Source organism: Vanessa cardui, chromosome 25, assembly GCF_905220365.1.
Source record: "Vanessa cardui chromosome 25, ilVanCard2.1, whole genome shotgun sequence".
NCBI lineage: Eukaryota > Metazoa > Arthropoda > Insecta > Lepidoptera > Nymphalidae > Vanessa > Vanessa cardui.
Window position 1 is genome coordinate 2,334,412 of NC_061147.1, and position 19,296 is coordinate 2,353,707.

Here is a 19,296-nt window from a genome sequence, read left to right on the forward strand (position 1 = left end):
TTATGTGTTACTCATAATTCAAATAAAATAAAAAAAATATGATTATATAAACTTCGAGAATAATGATAGCCAATTCAGTTACTTTATGGTGACATCTGTGATAACACAAAACCAATTGTTCTATAATCAAAAATATTTTAGAACATTAAAGTTAAATCTGAAGTTTTTTTTTTTAAGTTAATAATGGCATTAGTACTTATATACACAGCCTAACACACACAGCCAGTTAAGGCGATAAAACTCTGCATAATGTTTTAGTTTGTTAATTTACATTAAAGATAAAAAATATTTGAAAGCGAAAAGACATCGTGAAATAATTGCTTAATGGAAGTACTTATTTAATTGTTTATTTTTACAACAAATGTATAATTTTTATAACTAGAAATGAGCTGCGTTGGTGATATTTATTTTTGGCGGCAGGTAAGTTATTATTTTTTTAAATTCTTTATGGTAGAGATCTTTCACCTTTCTGTTTAGAGAAAGATAATAAAAAAGAGAATTTATTGAATAGATTTCACATTGTTAAAATAAACGTTATATCCAATAATATATTTATCTAATAAAATATATTAACGGAATTCTAAGATATAGTATTAGTATAACCATACACCCCTTAGATTTTTGGTGCGAGTACTATGTATATTAATTTTTATATTTAAAATAATTATAAGTAATTAATAGAATTTTTATCAATAGATTGTGTGATTTATAAAATCTTACGTACAAAGTTTCGTCCATCTGCTACTTGTTTGGAAATCGTCTCTACGACTATATTAACAATATATTAACATAGTGAAATATATTTAAGAGCACTTTTAACATATAAGCATGCTATATAATAAATGACTGTTTCGTAACTATTAAATTTTCGTAAATATTAAATATAAAAGGTCCATCTCAATAGAAAATTTGTACTTTTTAGCAAATAACGCAAACGAAACGAAATAATTAACAAATAAATTCTTAGTTAGAATATACAATTACGGTAAAATAGAATTAATAATAAACACATAGCATTTAATAGGTTGTATATAATATTACGCTAAAGACGCCGGCGTTATTACTTTTCTGAATAGCATAGCTGAGCTTTTGAGCTAGAAAAGCTTCAGCGCTTTAATCACCAAACTGTAGACAAGTCTAATATAAAAGTTAATTGCGCTTTTGTTTCATTCATTTTCATTAACATTGCAAGTAAAACCGATGCTTATTATTATTTTTATTTTGTGAGCTTTTTTGCAGTAATAATTATATATTGTGTTAAAACCTCCAAGAAAAAGAAACTCAGGAACAAGCACAATTCATTTTTTTTAACATTAATAATTATTTATCCCTATATATATATATATATATATATATATATATATATATATATATATATATATATATATATATATATGTGTATTTTAATTTAATTTACAACCACAGGCTCGCAGATGCCCGTGCCTTTTTTTACATTTTATATTAAATTACATTTAATAAAAATATAATCCCCATATTAAAGACATTACAGTTTAAACGCATCTTAATAATGAGTACAATTGTGTGTGGGAGACAGGAGCCCAGGAGACTTGAAATTACTCTTCTAAATGATGAGAACATGGCTATTAGAAAAAGAGGAAAATAGCGTTATTAGCTAAAGTCTGTTAAGGCTTTCTAAATTTAAATAAAGTGTTTTAACATTTTTAATGGTTTAGTAGCAATATCAGTACGTAGCACTAACAAACACAAGCGTATTATTTATTCTTCCGAACAGAGAGTTTGGAGTAAGGTACTGCCAGAATCCAAACGTATCTGCGAAATTTAATGGTTACGGCACTCTACTTCATTCTAATAATAAAAGCTGTTTTACAATTTAAATCGTGGAAGAGAATTTAGCTTCAGTAACTTATATAATTAACTGTTAAATTATGCTACCGTCTTTGGGGAGAGCTTAAGCCTCCACGGGGCTGACAATGTCTTATCTTGAGGAAGTGAATGAAATGAAAAAAAAGAAATACTTGGTCGTAGGGCTTCGTGCAAGCTCATCTGTGTGGGTGCCACCCACTCATCAGATATTCTACCGCCAAACAACAGTACTTAATATTTTTGTGTTCTGGTTTAGGTGGGTGAGTGAGCCAGTGTAACTACAGGCAGAAAGGACATATCATCTTAGTTCCCAAGGTTATTGGCGCATTGGTGATGTAAGGAATAGTTAATATATCTTACAGCGTCATTGTCTATGGGTGATGGTGACCACTTACAATCAGGTGGCCCATATGCTCGTCCGCAAAACTATAGGATTAAAATGATTACTAAGCAATATATGAATAGACTATGTATTATTTCAGAGCTTAGTTCTCATGGCGGACTGCGCACACTCCATTGGAACTGGTCTTATGTTGTCGTTCCCGGCGGTCTTGAACCCTAGTATCCTATCTCCTAGTAGTACAGAAATTTCTGTCACACCAGACGAAGCTTCTTGGATTGGTAAGTATTTACTTATACCGATGTCACAGGATATATATTATACTTTTATTTTTGAAGCGGTCTTCTGATTACATCATACGATAAACATGCCAAATTTAACCTTATTCGTAAACTATACATAGTCCACTTTCATTTGTAACTTATAATCTAACTAGCGACCTGTCCCGGCTTCGCACGGGTCGGGTCGCTTATACCATATTTACTACAGAATTAGTTTATTTACGACACCACATTAACAACCACACCAAAAACCTACCCTGGAATCACTGTATCTTATAAAAAAAACCAGCCAGTCCGACGATATTTTTTATTCAGACGTACTTTTCTTTTTTTTTTACAGCTGCGAGTCATGGATTTTCCGGAGTCATCGGATTTTGCATAATTCCACCACTTATGCAAATATTTGGGCGTAAATTCGCCTTTTTTACCATGAACATCTTGGTCAGTATTGGGTTTTTTGTGTTTGCCCTCGCGAACAGCATATCTGCCCTGTACAGTGCAAGAATTATTCAAGGAATGTCATTGTGCGGAGTTTACATTACTGCTATGGTTCTGGGAGAGTATTCCCATCCAAAAAGAAGAGGATATTTCATAACGATAAAAAAAGCTTCGGTTGCGTTGGGTTCCCTCATGTGTCACTCCTTGGCTTCGTATTGGACTTGGAGACAAATTGCGATATTCTCGATCATCCCTCAAATCGTTTCAATTATATTTACCTGCTTATGGCCTGAAAGTCCAGCATTTCTGGCCATGAGTGGGAGATATGAAGAGTGCAGTGCATCGTACGTGTGGTTACATGGTGACACTCCGAAGAATAGAAAAGATTTGGAAGAAATCATAGCAGCCCAACAGGATAGACGGCAGAAGAATAAAAATACCAGAAAGGACAAATTGATAGCGTATTTGAAGAAACTGATGCAGAGGGATTTTCTTAGATCTTTCGTAATCGTATCTGTTCTAACGATGATTATTGACGCGTGTGGTAGATATTACATGCTTGCTTATATTGTTGAAATTTTGATTGAAATAACTAGAGATAAGTCGATCGCTGTGTACTGTACTATTGGCGCTGATGTTTTGACATTGGTCGCGCTGTCAACTTCATGTTTCATTATAAGATGTTTTAAAAGAAGAACGATACTGTTCACAGCAGGAATACTATCAGTATTTTTAATGTTTCTAACAAGTTTTCTCACATATTTGGAATCTAGTTACAACATTCATATTTACTTGTGGTTAAAGCCTTTTGTAATACTCTTAAATGTTTTCATTGTTAATGCTGGCGTCGTTCCGGTTTGTTTTGCTATAATCGGAGAAATTATGCCATTAGAACATAAGGGTACGGGAGCATGTACGACTGGCATAGTTTTTACGCTTTTATATGCCCTTGTCATGAAATTAACTCCATTGATGATGGACAAAACCGGTATCGTGGGTACGTTTGGAATTTACGGCATATGGGTGGTAGCTGGTTTGGTTGTTTTATATTTTGTTCTTAATGAAACAAAAGATAAGACTTTGCAAGAAATAGAAAATGAAATTAAAGGAAATAAGTCTTCTGTGTTTTTGAACGATACACCATTGATGTCATGAGTAATGGCATGATACGTGCAGATTTTAAAAAGGTTAAATTATTGATATTTAATAAAAGTGACACAATTTTTCAAGTGGTCTCTTTTGTCTCCTACTATTAAAAAGATACTATTAATATCACGCTAATTTCTTTATAACATATAAATACATATATTTGTCTACCATATTGGTCTAATGGCTAGCGTCCAAGGATGCTTCAAACTAAAAAATGCTAAAAAATTATTGGTGTTTTCTGTCAAGTAACTCCAAAAACCAAAGTTTTACACTTCCGTGAATTAGTAGACAAATAGAGTCTAATGCCTGAACTCCCTGAATTTGCTGTCACGTGGAAGTACAAAAGAGTAATAGAATGCCGCTATGTCGAGTTTTGACCTCATATCATATATGAGCTACTTGTTTAGGAATTTTGCGTTCAGGATTTCCACTATGACTTAAGTCGATCAGAACATCATAAAAATATTTTATTTCGTTATGTATTTATAGTGTTGTGATCAATATTGAAATGTATCTACTAGTAAATCTGACACCATTCCACGCGGTCAAGATTTATACAGTAACTAGTTTTAGTTCATATTTGTATATATATATTTAAGCATTTAATGTTGTTAATTCTTATATTGAAAATTTAAATCTGACTGACCATTTTATATTTCGAAACCAGTCTTAGGTTATATCAAGATGTTAACTATAAGTTGTCACGATTTAATTTTAAGTCATCTTTATCGATTTTCTAATACTTAATAAGAATAATATGTTTAACAATAGAATTTATAATATATTGGTCTGTATTTTTTCAAGGTACAAAATAATTTATGAAACATTTTTAAATAAGCATGGATATCATACTTAGTAGTAGTAGCATTTATACACTGAAATACTGAAAATTGGTAGGTAAACTGACATCACATCCACTTAATAGATACCTCCACCCGGAGACCATAATGTACAATGTCAATGACCTTCTTTTTTTATGAACTAAAATGTTTTGTCCCCTGTGGCATCACTGCCAGTTGTATCACATACATCAAATACTCTTCATCACATTGAGAAGGACTGAAACAAAAGCATCTATTAATATTGATGAAATCGATCAACGAATCCGTATGTTACTTGTCTATGTGGGAACTGTTGTCACGTGAACAAGGTTGACGGAAGAAGGATTGTTTTTTTTTAAGCCTAGCTTGGAGAACTAAGGGCTTGGATAATAGGTAAGTTATGTCCGTTGTGTTTGTAGATACACTGACTAATTAATCTTTGAAAACGGAACACAACAATAAGTATTACAAGGTAGTGAATAATGGTATCTACCCAGACGTGCTGGCACATAGTTCTAACGTCTAACTTCGTCTTGAATGATTTTTTTAAGAAATCTAACTGAACTTTATCTAGTATTATTATAATACGTTTAAGATTATAAATAATTAAATGTGCTGAAGTAATAAACACTTTTGACTTATAATATACCATTATTTTGTGTTTTACCTATTACATATGAAATGAACAAATCGTGAGATGGAACAAGGAGATGCTGAGATAGCCCAGTGGTTAGAACGCGTGCATCTTAATCGATGATTTCGGGGTCAAAACCAGGCAAGTACCACTATATCACGTGCTCGGCGATGAAGGAAAACATCGTGTGGAAACCTGCTTGTGTCTAATTTCATTGAAATTCTGCCACATGTGCATTCCACCAACCCGCAATAGAACAGCGTGGTGGAATATGTTCCAAACGCTCTAATGAATGGGAGAGGAGACCTTATCCCAGCAGTGGGAAATATACAGGCTGTTACTTTACTTTTGCGCAAGGACCGCTGTATTTTAAAAGACTAATTTATGTTCGTAATCCATCTCTCGGTACAGGAGGTGAAAAGATTCGATTGAAATTCTGCCGCAAGCATATAACCCCAATGAACAGCCCTTCCACCAAACCAACTTACAACTTAGTACAAGTTCCATCTAAGTAAAAAAAACAAACTGTTGTTTTTTATAGGAATCACATTAAGCATAAGTGAGCAAGTCTCAAGGTCGTGGATTAGAATGCTTAATAGGCTATTTGACTGGTTTTTAAAATCAATTTTATATTATTTAGTAGAGGTTATTAAGAGAGGTTAGTCATTAAAAATTGTTTTTTTTATTTCTAGTACATATTTGCCAAAAATATCATATTAAAAATTCCATATTTAAATAACGCGCGAAAACGTTACTTGGACAATATGGCGCTTCAATGGGGTTGATGACGTCACTTTGCTGTATTTTAATCTGTGGTTCATATAGTAGAAAAGCCAGGTTTACAAGAAAGTGACTTCATCATAAGCCCGGCCAATGTGTGAGTGTTTTGTGTGACGTGATAAACGTTTGCAAAAAATCATTTTTATTTATTGATTCTTGAATACATTAAGTATTATTTTCAAGTTTCGTTAGGAAATAACCATTTTTAAACTTATTTTATACACTGATTACAATAATTCACAATTTATTTTTCGCATTGTCAAATAGCCTATAGACAATATTAAATTCCTGCCTGCCTGCCTCGGAAAATATGTAAAGCGAGTTCTGGTCTTGCGCCAAATCGAGATAGATTGCTGTCTCATCGAATAATGACATTAAAAGAAAGAGAGAGATACATAAATATGTGCATTTTAATATCTGCAGGTTATATTATAGTTTACATACCTACCTGTGCGAGGTAATATTCACAGCAAAATTTACAATATTATCTGTGGATAAGTTACAGAAAAGAAAGCTTATTCTGGTAAGACAATTTGTATAATAAATATTATATCAGTTACTTGAGACCCTTAGAGAATGGTACCCGAATCAATGAGTCTGGTCTTTTGTTAAGCAGACTTAATTATTCACAAAGAATTCAAAAGCGTTACTTCTTTCTTAGATAAACCAATTTTTCCTTATCCAGCGGCTGTTAGCACTTACAATTAATTAATTAAGTTAAACAGACATTTTTTTTATTAATATAGAGAATGCTTAATTTGCGTTAAAATGTCTTAATTAAATTAAACTTAGATTTGGAGAATTAACAATGATTTTAGCTTTATTATAAGTTTTACATAAATTAAGCCTCCTTAAGTTAATAACCAGCTTGTTGGTCTTCAGTTAGTAGAGCATATCAATCGTAGTTTCTCATGAAGTAGGATTTTGTTCCTCATAGGAGGAAGTAACCAAATATCATACGCCGTTCGAGCAATTTCTAACAGCCATGAAAAAATGAGGCAGAGACGGCCCAGTAGTTAGAACGCGTGCATCTTAACCGATGATTGCGGGTTCAAGCCCAGGCAAGCACCGCTGATTCATGTGCTTAATTTGTCTTTATAATTCATCTCGTGCTCAGCGGTGAAGGAAAACATCGTGAGGAAACCTGTATGTGACAAATTTCATAGAAATTCTGCCACATGTGTATTCCACCAACCCGCATTGGAACAGCGTGGTGGAATATGTTCCAAAACCTTCTCCTCTAAGGGAGAGGAGGCCTTTAGCCCAGCAGTGGGAATTTACAGGCTGTTGTTGTTGTTGTTGTTGTTTGTATGAAAAAATGATAGACAAACATACAACCTTCGCTAGCTAATACATTAATCATCATTATCATTACACAGTATAAAACAACTTTTACCGCTGTCTGTCCCTATGTATGCTTATATATTTAAAATTACACAACGGAATTTTGATGCGATTTTTTTAATGGATAGAGTGATTCAAGAGGAAGGTTTTTGCATTTCATAAATGGGCAATACTATATTGCCCATTTATTAGAAACAAGAAAAAATCTGTAGTATATTTAGTATGAATATTGCACCCATGAGGAGCCGGGGCGTGTCGCTAGTTCTAAGATATAGATAACTGAAGGCTACAGTAGAGGCTCTTGTCTCGACTTATGTGTCTTTTCGTACTGTCATTATCTTGTGTCAACAAGAGAATAGACTTCGATTGTTATTTTATTTTAAATATAACATATATTTAATTTCTTCACTCGTCACATATTAAAAAAAGAAATATGAAATATCCAATTCACAATTAACTATATTTCACAATCATATTCCGTGCTAGTAATTTATCATTCATTAGACCTTGTCTTATAATTATTAAATACTAAAACCTTCTCCGAAACGCACTCCACGTCCGGTATAAGTATATTTTTTGGTTAGGTTAATCAAAACAAACTCCTTCTCGGTATTTATATATTAATATATATCTATCGGTTGTATATGACATTAATTTTACATTCTCCATTCAAAACTAAAAAATGTCATCATGACGCGAGTTTTGGATTGTTCGTGCCGAGGGACACGTCGGATTCGGTAAAAACTTTTTAATTGGAAAATATACTCTTTATTTTATTTTTATCGAGTTTGAATAGGGTTGATGGCGGCTAAAACTGAGGCGTATATTCGGGTAGGAGACAAAAAAACGTAACTACGTGTTTTGCAATAGTGCTAATATAATATTAAAATAAAATATAAAAACTTACATTTTTTTCATACTCTAGTGTAATATTATGTGTATGTGATTAATATAACCTACCAGCAGACTTAATTCCTACAATTAATCACTTAGTACCACTTATTAAACACTTGACACAAGTACACTATGGAGGCTATCAAAGATTCACTTGCATCAATGGCAGAGATGTTTAACACTAAGATGACAGCGTTTCAAAATGATCTGCAAAAAACATCCACTCCATTGACAACTGCTTCTCTGGCTGCGGACTTCAACGTATTCCAAAGTTTTATACTCTCTGCTTTGACCACCTTACAAAGGCAGGTTGAGTATCTCGGTAAGGAAATAGAGCGCCAGGAGATGAGGAGAAGGCGTAAGATGCTTCTTTTCCATGGGGTTCCTGAAGTGAAGTCTGAAGACTTGAAAGCGCGAATTACTAGCCTGGTTGCTGAGCATTTGGACTTAACTAACTTTGCCAGCTCAAGTATCACAACATCATATCGCCTAGGTCGCTCATCTGTTAAGAAGCCTAGACCTATTGTTGTGAAACAACAATCGCGGAACAATCTATACGTAACCAGGTTTGGTATGCCAAAACGAAGCTCAAGGGCTCTGGAATTACTCAATCTGAGTTCTTAACCAAGTCCCGTCACGAGGTTTTCCTTGCTGCCAGACAGCGTTTTGGCATTGGTAAGTGCTGGACCCGGGATGGCTGGATACATATTATTGCATCTGATGAGTCTCAGCATCGTGTGGAGTCTTTGGCGGAACTTGACGCTATTTCACAACAAACACCGAAATCACCGACGACAGTAGAAACGAGTAAAAGTCCTGTGGCTAAAATTCCTGTTGCTCGAACGAAAAGGGTAATCAAGAAATAGTTTTCGATGTAAATATACAGGACTAGTTTTCGTAATACCCTTTTTTCAACTATTTTTAGCGTAAAGTACCCTTTTTTTTATTTTTTATTATGTATTTATCTTTTTTATTATTCACGCAAGTCAAATGTACAATTCAATTCAATTCTTAGTTTAATGGCTTGTAGTTGTGCCGGCAGGGCACAGATTATTTCGCCAATGTCACGTAGGATGGAGAAGACACGAATGAGATTGATCGGTACGGTTGAGACACTAAACTCAATTGAATTTTAAAGTCAAGAATAGTAGTATTAATTTCCTTGTTAATCCTTAACCTAGAACAACACAAACATTAAGAGTTAATAATAAGATAATTAAAAAAAAAAAAAAAAAATAGTTGTTAGTATTCTAAACTATATATGTAATAAAATATGAAAAATTGGACTATTCACAACTTAATTTTATTTAATTTGATATATTTACATAAGATTGAACAAAATGGACTAAACACAAACGTCAACAAACATTCAACATTTATAGGGCGAGGGACTTTAGGAGGGAGGATGTCATAAATGGGACGAAGAAGTTTAGGGCAAAGGAACAGGATATGGGTTGCAGAGCCTTCGTCTAGGCCACATTCACACAGCGAGTGATCACGAACTCTGATTTTTGCTAGATGAGTAGGTGTGCATGAATGGCCGAGGCGTAACCGACAGATGGTGGAGGTGACCCAACGGTCAGCGTGCCTGTGAGATGAAAACCAAGGTCGCCTCGGAATTTCAGGTTGTAACGCCGAATAATATTTACCCTTGACCAATTTTGATGAAACCCAAAAAGAATTCCAGGATTTAATCATTTCAGCTTTGGCAAGAGAAAGCAAATCCTGAGATGTGTTGGCAAAATGCTCAGATGTACCAGATTGGATAGCAATCTTAGCATATGAGTCTGCCATCTCATTACCAGATATAGCTGAATGGCTAGGAATCCAGACCAGCAGGACTTGTAGCCCTTGTTGATGACAGGACAACAGGGCCTCTCTGATCTTAAAAACGATTGAAAGTCTTGATCTGCTACGAAAAGGATTCTCTTTAATGGCTAACAGACAGCTTAGTGAGTCACATAAAATAATTGTTTGCTGAATATTGTGTGACAGGGCATACTTTACGGCTTCCAGTAAAGCGATGGCCTCACCGGAGAATACAGAGGTTTCGGGGGGACATTTAAATAATAGTGCTATTTTAAATTTAGGAATCCAACAAGCTGCACCAACGCAGCCGGTCGGCGAGAGCTTAGAGGCATCAGTATATATAGGGAGATGATTAGGCCAATTTTGATGAAAAATTGTTTGAAATTGGATATTAGCATCAGGGGAACCTTTTACGAGTCCAAGATTTGTTATTACCGGAGGATTATAAATAAGTGCTTTAAAGGAGGTGGAAAAAAGAGGATTAGAGGGAAAAGTGGTAAGTGGATGGGGGAGTTTGGTATACTTGAGGAAACTGTTTAATAGGAATGGGGATGCCGGATTATCTGGGTTACAAAGGTGGGATAGTTTGTTTAATCTAATCAGTAGAGGATGGGAGGGTAGCTGTAACAATCTGATGATAAAGCGGTCACAAAGATATTGCCTCCTTATCTGTAGAGGAGGGTCAACACACTCAACCTGCAGAGCATTAGTAGGGGTGGATTTCATCGCACCCAATATAATACGGAGACATTTATATTGTATTTTATTTAATTTTTCTGAAGCTGATTTATTAAAAGGATCTAGAACGAACAGTCCATAGTCCAAATGACTACGAACTATTGCGTTATAGATCAATTTTAATGTATAAGGGTGAGCTCCCCACCAGACTCCAGACACTGCTCTAAGGGCATTAATAGATTTTTCACATTTCTTGGCTATGTAATCGGAGTGAGAAATTCCGTTCAGTTTGTAATCGAGAATTATACCAAGAAATTTTGTTTTGTCTACAAAGTTAATGCATTGACCCTCATAAAACAGATCAAAGGCAGGAATACGTCTTTTTTTCGTAAAAATCACTGCTTGACTTTTGGCTATCGACAGCGACAAGCCATGGTCACAGAGCCATTGGGATAGGTAATGCAAAGCAGAGTTTAATCGAAATGATAAATTTTCAACGGAACTTGATCTATGATATAAAACTATGTCATCAGCATACTGGAGGATGTTACAAAAGTTGTTAACAGACAAATCGAGGTCATGAGTGTATATGCTATAAAGCAGAGGACTGAGTACAGAGCCTTGAGGAAGACCTTTCCAGACGAATCTGGGGGGAAGTGAGAGATGTTGGTGTCTTACCGTTATTGATCTGCAAGTTAACAGATTACATATGAAATGAACTATCCTCGGAGGAATACTCAGCTGTTGCATTTTCTGCCTGAGCAACGGAAGAAGGACATTATCATATGCAGAAGATATATCAAGAAAGATTCCCACAAGGTACTCTCCTTTAGCGAAGGCAATTCGAATGTCTGTTGTAAGTATGCTTAGACTATCAATAGTGCTCGACCCCTTCCGAAAGCCAAATTGAGAGGGAGCAAGTATGTTTCTGCTTTCCATTAACCATTCCAGGCGATTCTTCAAGAGATGTTCAGTGATCTTTGCCAAAGTAGATGATAAAGCTATAGGTCTATAAGAATTGAAATCGGAAGGGTTCTTACCCGGTTTAAGAATGGGAATAACAATTTGTGACTTCCAAGATTGCGGGATGATTCCTTTGATAAAAACCGAGTTTATAATATTTAAAAAACAATGTTTAGCTTTATCATTCAATTTGGAAATAAAAGAGTAAGGAACGCCATCTTCCCCAGGTGTCGAATCGGATAAACCATTTAATGCACATTGAAGTTCGGAAAAAGAGAAGGGGGCATCCATTTCATCCAAAGTAGATGCTGGCGTAGAAATTAGAAAACTGTCCTCATATGGGACAAAAGGGGGGGCAAGCTTATCAGCAAAATTGTTAAGCCACTCAGAAGGAGTATTTGAGGTAGGGTTGTCAGAGTTAAGGCAACGGCGGAATTTTTTAAGTTGGGACCAGACTGCAGAGGAAGAGGAACGAGGGCTCAGGGATTCACAAAATTGAATCCAACTGACTTTTTTCTTTTTAGAAATCAGTCGTTTTAATTTGGCGTCGATTCTCTGATACTTGTAAAAATTATCCATAGACATACACATAGTGTATGTTTCTTCAGCCTCTAGTCTCTGTTCAGTTAATCGTTTGCATTCCTCATCCCACCAGGGGGTGGAAAGCAAATGATTTTTTGAGATGTGTTTTTTGGGAAAATGGAGATCAGCTGCAGTTAAAATACCATTAACGAAAAGGTCGTAGCAAAGGATTACATTTCGATAGTCTTGCGACGCAAAGAGGGAGTCAATCATGTCGTCAACAGATTCAGCATATGCAGACCAATTAACATGTTTTAATTTATATTTTAATAAAGGATTTGGGTTGGAGTATGGGATGGATCGGTTATTTAAAGAAAGGAGGATAGGGAAGTGGTCACTACCAAAAGAGGATGATAGGACATTCCAGGATAATTGAGAAGCAAGGGCAGGAGAGGTTAGGGATAGGTCAACAACGGATTTTGGGTTTTGGTTGGGGTATACTCTACGTGTTGGTGAGCCATTATTGAGGATGCAGAGGTTTGCATCATCAAATATGTCCATCAACAAGAGAGCAAACGAATCAGAAAAATGTGAACCCCAGGAGGTATGGTGGGCATTAAAATCACCCATGACAAGGATAGGATGAGGGAGACTAGAGAAGATGGCGGATAAATCGGGAATTAAAGCGGGATTAGGGTGAGGGATATACAGGGAGAGAAAAGAGATGTTGAGGGCTCTGACAGCAACAGCATTAATATGCTGGCTGGACAGGGATAGAGGGATTTGGGAAAAGGGAAGGGAGTGCCGGATAAAAATGGCACTCCCGGCATAACCATCACTCCTGTCATCTCTCAAACAGGAGAAGCCCGGTACCCGAAATCGGGATCCAGGGATCAACCAAGTTTCAGAGATGGCAATAATGACAGGTTTATGGAGATTAATTAGAGAGAGGAGTTCATGTTTTTTAGGCCGGACGCTCTTGCAGTTCCATTGAAGGAAGCTGATTGGGGCCATTTTTAAGGATTGAGAATAGTTGACCTAAGTCTTGAGCAACGTTGGACGGTAAGGGGATATCATTACAGGTTGAAATAATGCTTAGAAGAATCTTCGTTAACATTTCCAAGAAGTTGGGATTGTTATTTACGGGGAGAGAAGTATTTTGGTTGAGAGCACAACCATTGGGAGTAGTAGAGGGACAATTGCTAACAATGGATTGGTGAGCCTGTTTATCGTATCCTTTTCCAAGCGGTGATCTTGGGCGAGGAGTACTTAAAACAGTCTTACGATAGGATCTGATAGGTGAAGGGATAGATTTGTTTGGGATAGTTGGAGAATATATAGGAGGGGTGAACATCTCTTTTGCAATCTCTGCATAGGATCTACGAACAGGAGGGAACCGTGAGGATGCTTCTATATATGACACATTGTCTTGGGACATAACAATTTTTATGGATTGTTGGCGTGAAAATTCAGGACAGTCCTTATCCGTAGTAAAATGAACACCTGAGCAATGTAAGCAAGTGGCGTTATCCTTACTTACATCACAAGACTCACCTGTGTGGGATTTGGAGCACTTAAAACATCTAGGTTGTGATCGGCACTGAGTTTTTATGTGTCCATAACGGCAGCAGTTCAGGCATTGGATCGTAGGAAGTTTATACATTTCTACAGGTAGGGAAGTATGATAGGAAAACACTTTATTGGGAAGCATTTGCCCCCTAAATGTGATAACCACAGATTGGGTTGGGACCCATGTGATAACACCATCAGTAAAAGTTTTCCTGTTAAGGCGTCTGATTTTTAAAACTTCACTACATCCAGAGGGAAGTTCGAGTGATGATGCTAATTCATCCATTGTCCAGTCCACGGGAATACCCTTAATCAAACCCATTCTAGTAATATTGAAAGTCGGTACAATAGCTTTGTATTTACACATTTCAATAACAGGGTTTGCTAGAAAGGAGTTTGCTGCCTTGCTTGTTGAAAACTCAACAGATATTTTATTGCGTCCTACATTTTTAAGACCATCGTTAATAATACCACTAATTTTGTGAGTATGTAGAAATTGCCCAAATTTGATAGCCCGTATAGTAGTTCCTGAAGCAGGATCAGAGACTTCCCGGGACACATGAACAATGAAAGGGCCTTTGTCACTGTCTAAATAACTTTTAGGGCCTTCAGAGTAGGAAGGATGGGTATAAATCGTTTGGATGGAGGGAGTTGCGGTTGTGGGATGAATTACCGTTTTCTTTGTGTTGGAGTCGGAATTAATCGAATCATTAGTACTTTGTCGTTTACGAGAAGGTATAGAAGGAGAAGAACAATTGTCGGGAACTAAATCTACTGAGCCACCTGGATCAGGGGGTTCGGGAGGAGTGTCAACCTCCATTATAAAACTTAAAAACTACAGAATATTAAAATACAGCAAATACTCACAATATGTATAAATGTTAGTAACACCACTAACCCAAATATCAACTAATAGTACTATTAACAGTAAAATACACTACAAAACTAAACGTAAACACTCAAAATCTCTTAACACGTGTGTTAACCAACACTAACGCAAGCGAGCCAAGTCAAATGTAGATTATGACAACCTGCACTACAATGACAATGACAATTGACAGTTATGATTTGGATGCAAGTAATTTTGCACACTTCATAGTAGATATAAAGATAGATAATTATAGAACTTTACTTTTTTACTTTTTTTCTTTTTTTTGTATAACTGTAGAATAATTTTAATTATAGTAATGTTCCATTTATGTCTTAATAATTTAATTTTTTTTTTTTTACTTTAGACTTAATTATTGTTTTAAGTGTTTTTAAAAAAAAATTTTTTTTTTTGTTTTTCTCTTACTGTAAATTGATTCTTCAAGTAGCTGGTGGGCTTATGGACTTAGTATTGTAGTTGTATATATATATATATATATATATATATATATATATATATATATATATATCTATATTTATTTTATTTATTAACTTAAATATTTACATATACATAAATTTTAATATATCTGTATACATACATAATTGATAGTATTTTTAATATTATGATTAATGATGACAACGACGACACATTTTTTTCTATGTCTTCTTCTTCCCATGGATTGAATAGTGACGACAGTCTTCTTAGTATTCCTACTTTAAGCGAAACCCTCGATTCTCACTTCTCAGACGTACTGAAAAATTTTAACATCGTACATATTAACGCCCAGAGTATTCCTGCACATTATCCCGACTTAGTATCGTCCTTTGAAAATAAGAACATACATGCAATCTTAGTGTCAGAATCATGGTTGAAGCCTTGCTTACCTTCTACCTCATACGCCCTTCCAGGTTTTCACCTCGTACGAAACGATCGTATTGGACGCACTGGAGGTGGTGTAGCAATATATCTCCGCTCGCACCTACCATTTAATATTATTGACCAGTCGCAGTGTCAAGCTAATCCCCATGCTGAGCACCTTTTGATAGAAGTAGTTTTCGCTCATACTAAAGTTTTGCTGGGGGTATACTACAATCCTAGTTCATCGATCGAGTATTTCTCTTCTCTCGATGATCTTTTACATAAATACGTACCCCTATATAAGCACGCAATTATTATGGGCGACTTTAACACGTGTTTATTAAGAAATGACGTCCGCTCTACTCGTTTTAGCTCCATGGTTGAAGCATCTAATTTAAATATTCTCCCACTCTCCGCGACTCACTTCTTTCCAAATTGTACTCCTTTCCTTCTAGATATTATTCTTGTTTCTTCTCTTGATTATGTTCAAAAGCATGGTCAATGCACTGCTGCAGCTTTCCCTTATCACGACCTTATTTTCCTATCTTACAAGATTAAACCTCCTAAAATTAAACCTAAAATTCTTCTGCAACGTAATTTTGCTGGTATGGACTTAGAGCGTCTGAAAGAGGATGCAGCTAAAATTGACTGGCAAGAAGTTTTGCTTGCACCATCTCTAGATGATCGGGTTGCAATTTTCAATTCCTTGTTGAACCAATTGTACGACGTACACGCGCCTATTAGACCAGTCCGACTTAAGCATCTTCCTGCTCCTTGGCTTACAGATGACGTAAAATCCTTGCAAAATAAAAAGAACGCCGCTAAAGCTAAATATAAGTGTAATGCGAGCGACGTAAATCTGGAAAAATATAAGAAAGCTAGAAATCACTGCAACAGGATTTGTAGAGACGAACAACGACGCCACATTCATAAATCTATTTTAGAGGAAGATGACACAAGTAAAGTCTGGAAATTCCTTAAATCACTTGGAGTTGGGAAAGCTAGTCAAGAAAATTACTCTCAATACTGTGACCTCGATCAGCTTAATCAGCATTTCTCATCCTCGGCTGTTATAGATGGAGCCACGAAATTAAGTACAATAAATCAAATTCTTGCTTCATCCACTCCAGATTTCTCTCCTTTTGTTTTTAGTCTAATTACTGAAAGTGATGTTAAGAGAAACATCTTAAGTATCAACTCTAATGCTGTTGGTTCTGACTGCATTAGTCGCAAGATGATCATTCCTATCCTTGACCTTTTGACACCTATAATCACGTCCATTCTTAATCACTCTATAACCACGGGTAAATTTCCCTCTGCATGGAAAGATGCTCAAGTGATTCCTATACCTAAAAAACCCAACCCTTCCTGTGTTACTGATTATCGTCCAATATCTATTCTCCCTTTCCTCTCTAAAGTCCTAGAGCGACTGGTACATCAACAGTTAAGCTTATACCTTTCCAAAAATAATCTTTTAAATCCTTTCCAATCCGGCTTTCGTCATGGTCACAGCACGACTACTGCATTAGTCAAAATTACCGATGACATTCGTTTTGGTATGGATAAGCAGCGGGTGACTGTGTTGACATTGTTGGACTTCAGCAATGCGTTTAACAGTGTTGACTATGATATTCTCCTGGCTTTCTTAAGGTCTCTTAACATATCTCCTAAAGTAATTGACTGGTTTCATTGTTACTTGGACGGGCGTCGGCAACGTATACGTGTTAACGATAATTATTCCAACTGGTGTGTACTAAATGCTGGCGTCCCCCAAGGTGGCGTGTTGTCCCCTCTTTTATTTTCAATATTTATTAACTCCATAACTAAACATCTATCTTCTCTCTACCACCTGTATGCTGATGATCTTCAGCTATACCTAACGTCGCATGTAAATGACTTACCAAACTCAATAAGCATAATCAACAATGACTTAGCACACATTTCTCATTGGAGTAAAACTCATGGTCTAACAGTTAATCCAACTAAGTTGCAGGCCATTATAATTGGTAGTCAAAAGTTATTACCGAAAATTGATTGGACTAATCTACCACCTGTGAAATTTGATGGAGTTCTTATTCCTTTTGAAGACAAGGTCAAAAACTTGGGCATAATCTTTGATAAAACGTTATCATGGATTCCGCAGGTTACCGAAGTGAGTAGAAAGATGTTTTCGGCGATTGGTTCTCTGCGTAGGTTACAATACTTTTTGCCCATACCTACCAAAATTACGTTAGCACAAACTCTCCTATTACCAATCTTAGATTATGCCGACGTATGTTATCTCGATTTAAACGAGGAGCAACTAAATAAACTTGAGCGCATTCAAAATCTCTGTATACGGTTCATATTTGGGCTTCGCAAATATGACCATGTTTCTGAATTTCGCAAAAAGCTCAAGTGGCTTCCAGTCCGCCTTCGCAGGAATACTCGTATTCTATCATTTCTTTACTGTATCCTATTCAATCCAAAAGTTCCTCTTTATTTAAAAGAGAGATTTAAGTTCCTTGGCGCTTCTCATTGTCGCTCTCTGCGCTCCGAGGATAATTTAATTTTGAGTATCCCTTCTCACTCTTCAACTTGTTACTCAAAATCTTTTACAATTAACGCAGCACGCTTATGGAACTCCTTGCCCTTAGCGGTACGTCGAGCTAAATCCCTTGAAATATTTAAACGTCGCATTTTCGAATATTATATTGATACTTGAAATCGTATTTTCATCCCTTACCTTTCTCCTCCTCCAATCCTCATTTATTTTAAAATTGTGTATATGTTTTTCTTACTAGTTATGTGTGTATTTTCTCATTATATATGTATGTATTATTTTTACTACTTTATTATGTTTGTATTATAGTACACCTCCACCCTAAATTTATTTATTTATTATAATGTCCTATGCCAACCGGTTGCCTGGAAGAGATCGCTCTTCTAGCGATAAGGCCGCCGATTGTATACTGTATAACATTGTTTATTTTATTCTGTTTTAAAATTTTATGTACTTTGCTTGGTGTACAATAAAGTATATTTCATTCATTCATTATATACATGAGCTTATTATTCTTTAATTTGATTACTAAAATAGTATAATTACTCAAAATTATTAGCGTGTTTACTAATTGGTAAATGAAAGGTCACACAAGGGTGTATTCATGGTCCATTTCTGTTTCTCATTCATATAAATGACTGTACCGGTTTTTTTATGAAACTAAAGATAACATTGATTATAACACTTTGTATTTTTAACATGAGAATATGTCAATTAATATGTACATATGATAATATGAACAGTACAAATCTTATTAATACATAATGTATAACATAATTTGCATCAAACGTATGACATATCAAAACAAACATACTTTTAAGTATTAATAACATTCAGCTTTGCGCTGCGGCACCCACGATTAACAAAATTTGATTCTTTAATGATGAGGATACGACTTGCCTTTTATACATTTATACTTTTCTTTATACTTTTAGTTACATCAATGATATTCCATTTGCTG

The 19,296-nt window shown here is 35.5% G+C and overlaps 1 protein-coding gene across 1 annotated transcript; it reads left to right on the forward strand.

Annotated features, from left to right (window-relative positions):
* The first annotated feature begins 226 nt into the window (after positions 1–226).
* Positions 227–4,116, forward strand: LOC124540505 (facilitated trehalose transporter Tret1-like). Its single transcript, XM_047118125.1, has 3 exons — positions 227–420; positions 2,328–2,466; positions 2,807–4,116. Exons 1-3 carry the CDS (start codon positions 385–387, stop codon positions 4,057–4,059), a joined length of 1,428 nt encoding a protein of 475 aa, XP_046974081.1. The 5' UTR covers positions 227–384; the 3' UTR covers positions 4,060–4,116.
* The last annotated feature ends 15,180 nt before the right edge of the window (positions 4,117–19,296 follow it).

Excerpts from the sequence above, each read along its gene's own strand:
- LOC124540505 (XM_047118125.1), top strand. The coding sequence starts at position 385 with ATGAGCTGCGTTGGTGATATTTATTTTTGGCGGCAG. Across the intron at positions 421-2,327 it reads ATATTTATTTTTGGCGGCAG|AGCTTAGTTCTCATGGCGGA; the intron begins GTAAGTTATTAT and ends GTATTATTTCAG. Across the intron at positions 2,467-2,806 it reads AGACGAAGCTTCTTGGATTG|CTGCGAGTCATGGATTTTCC; the intron begins GTAAGTATTTAC and ends TTTTTTTTACAG.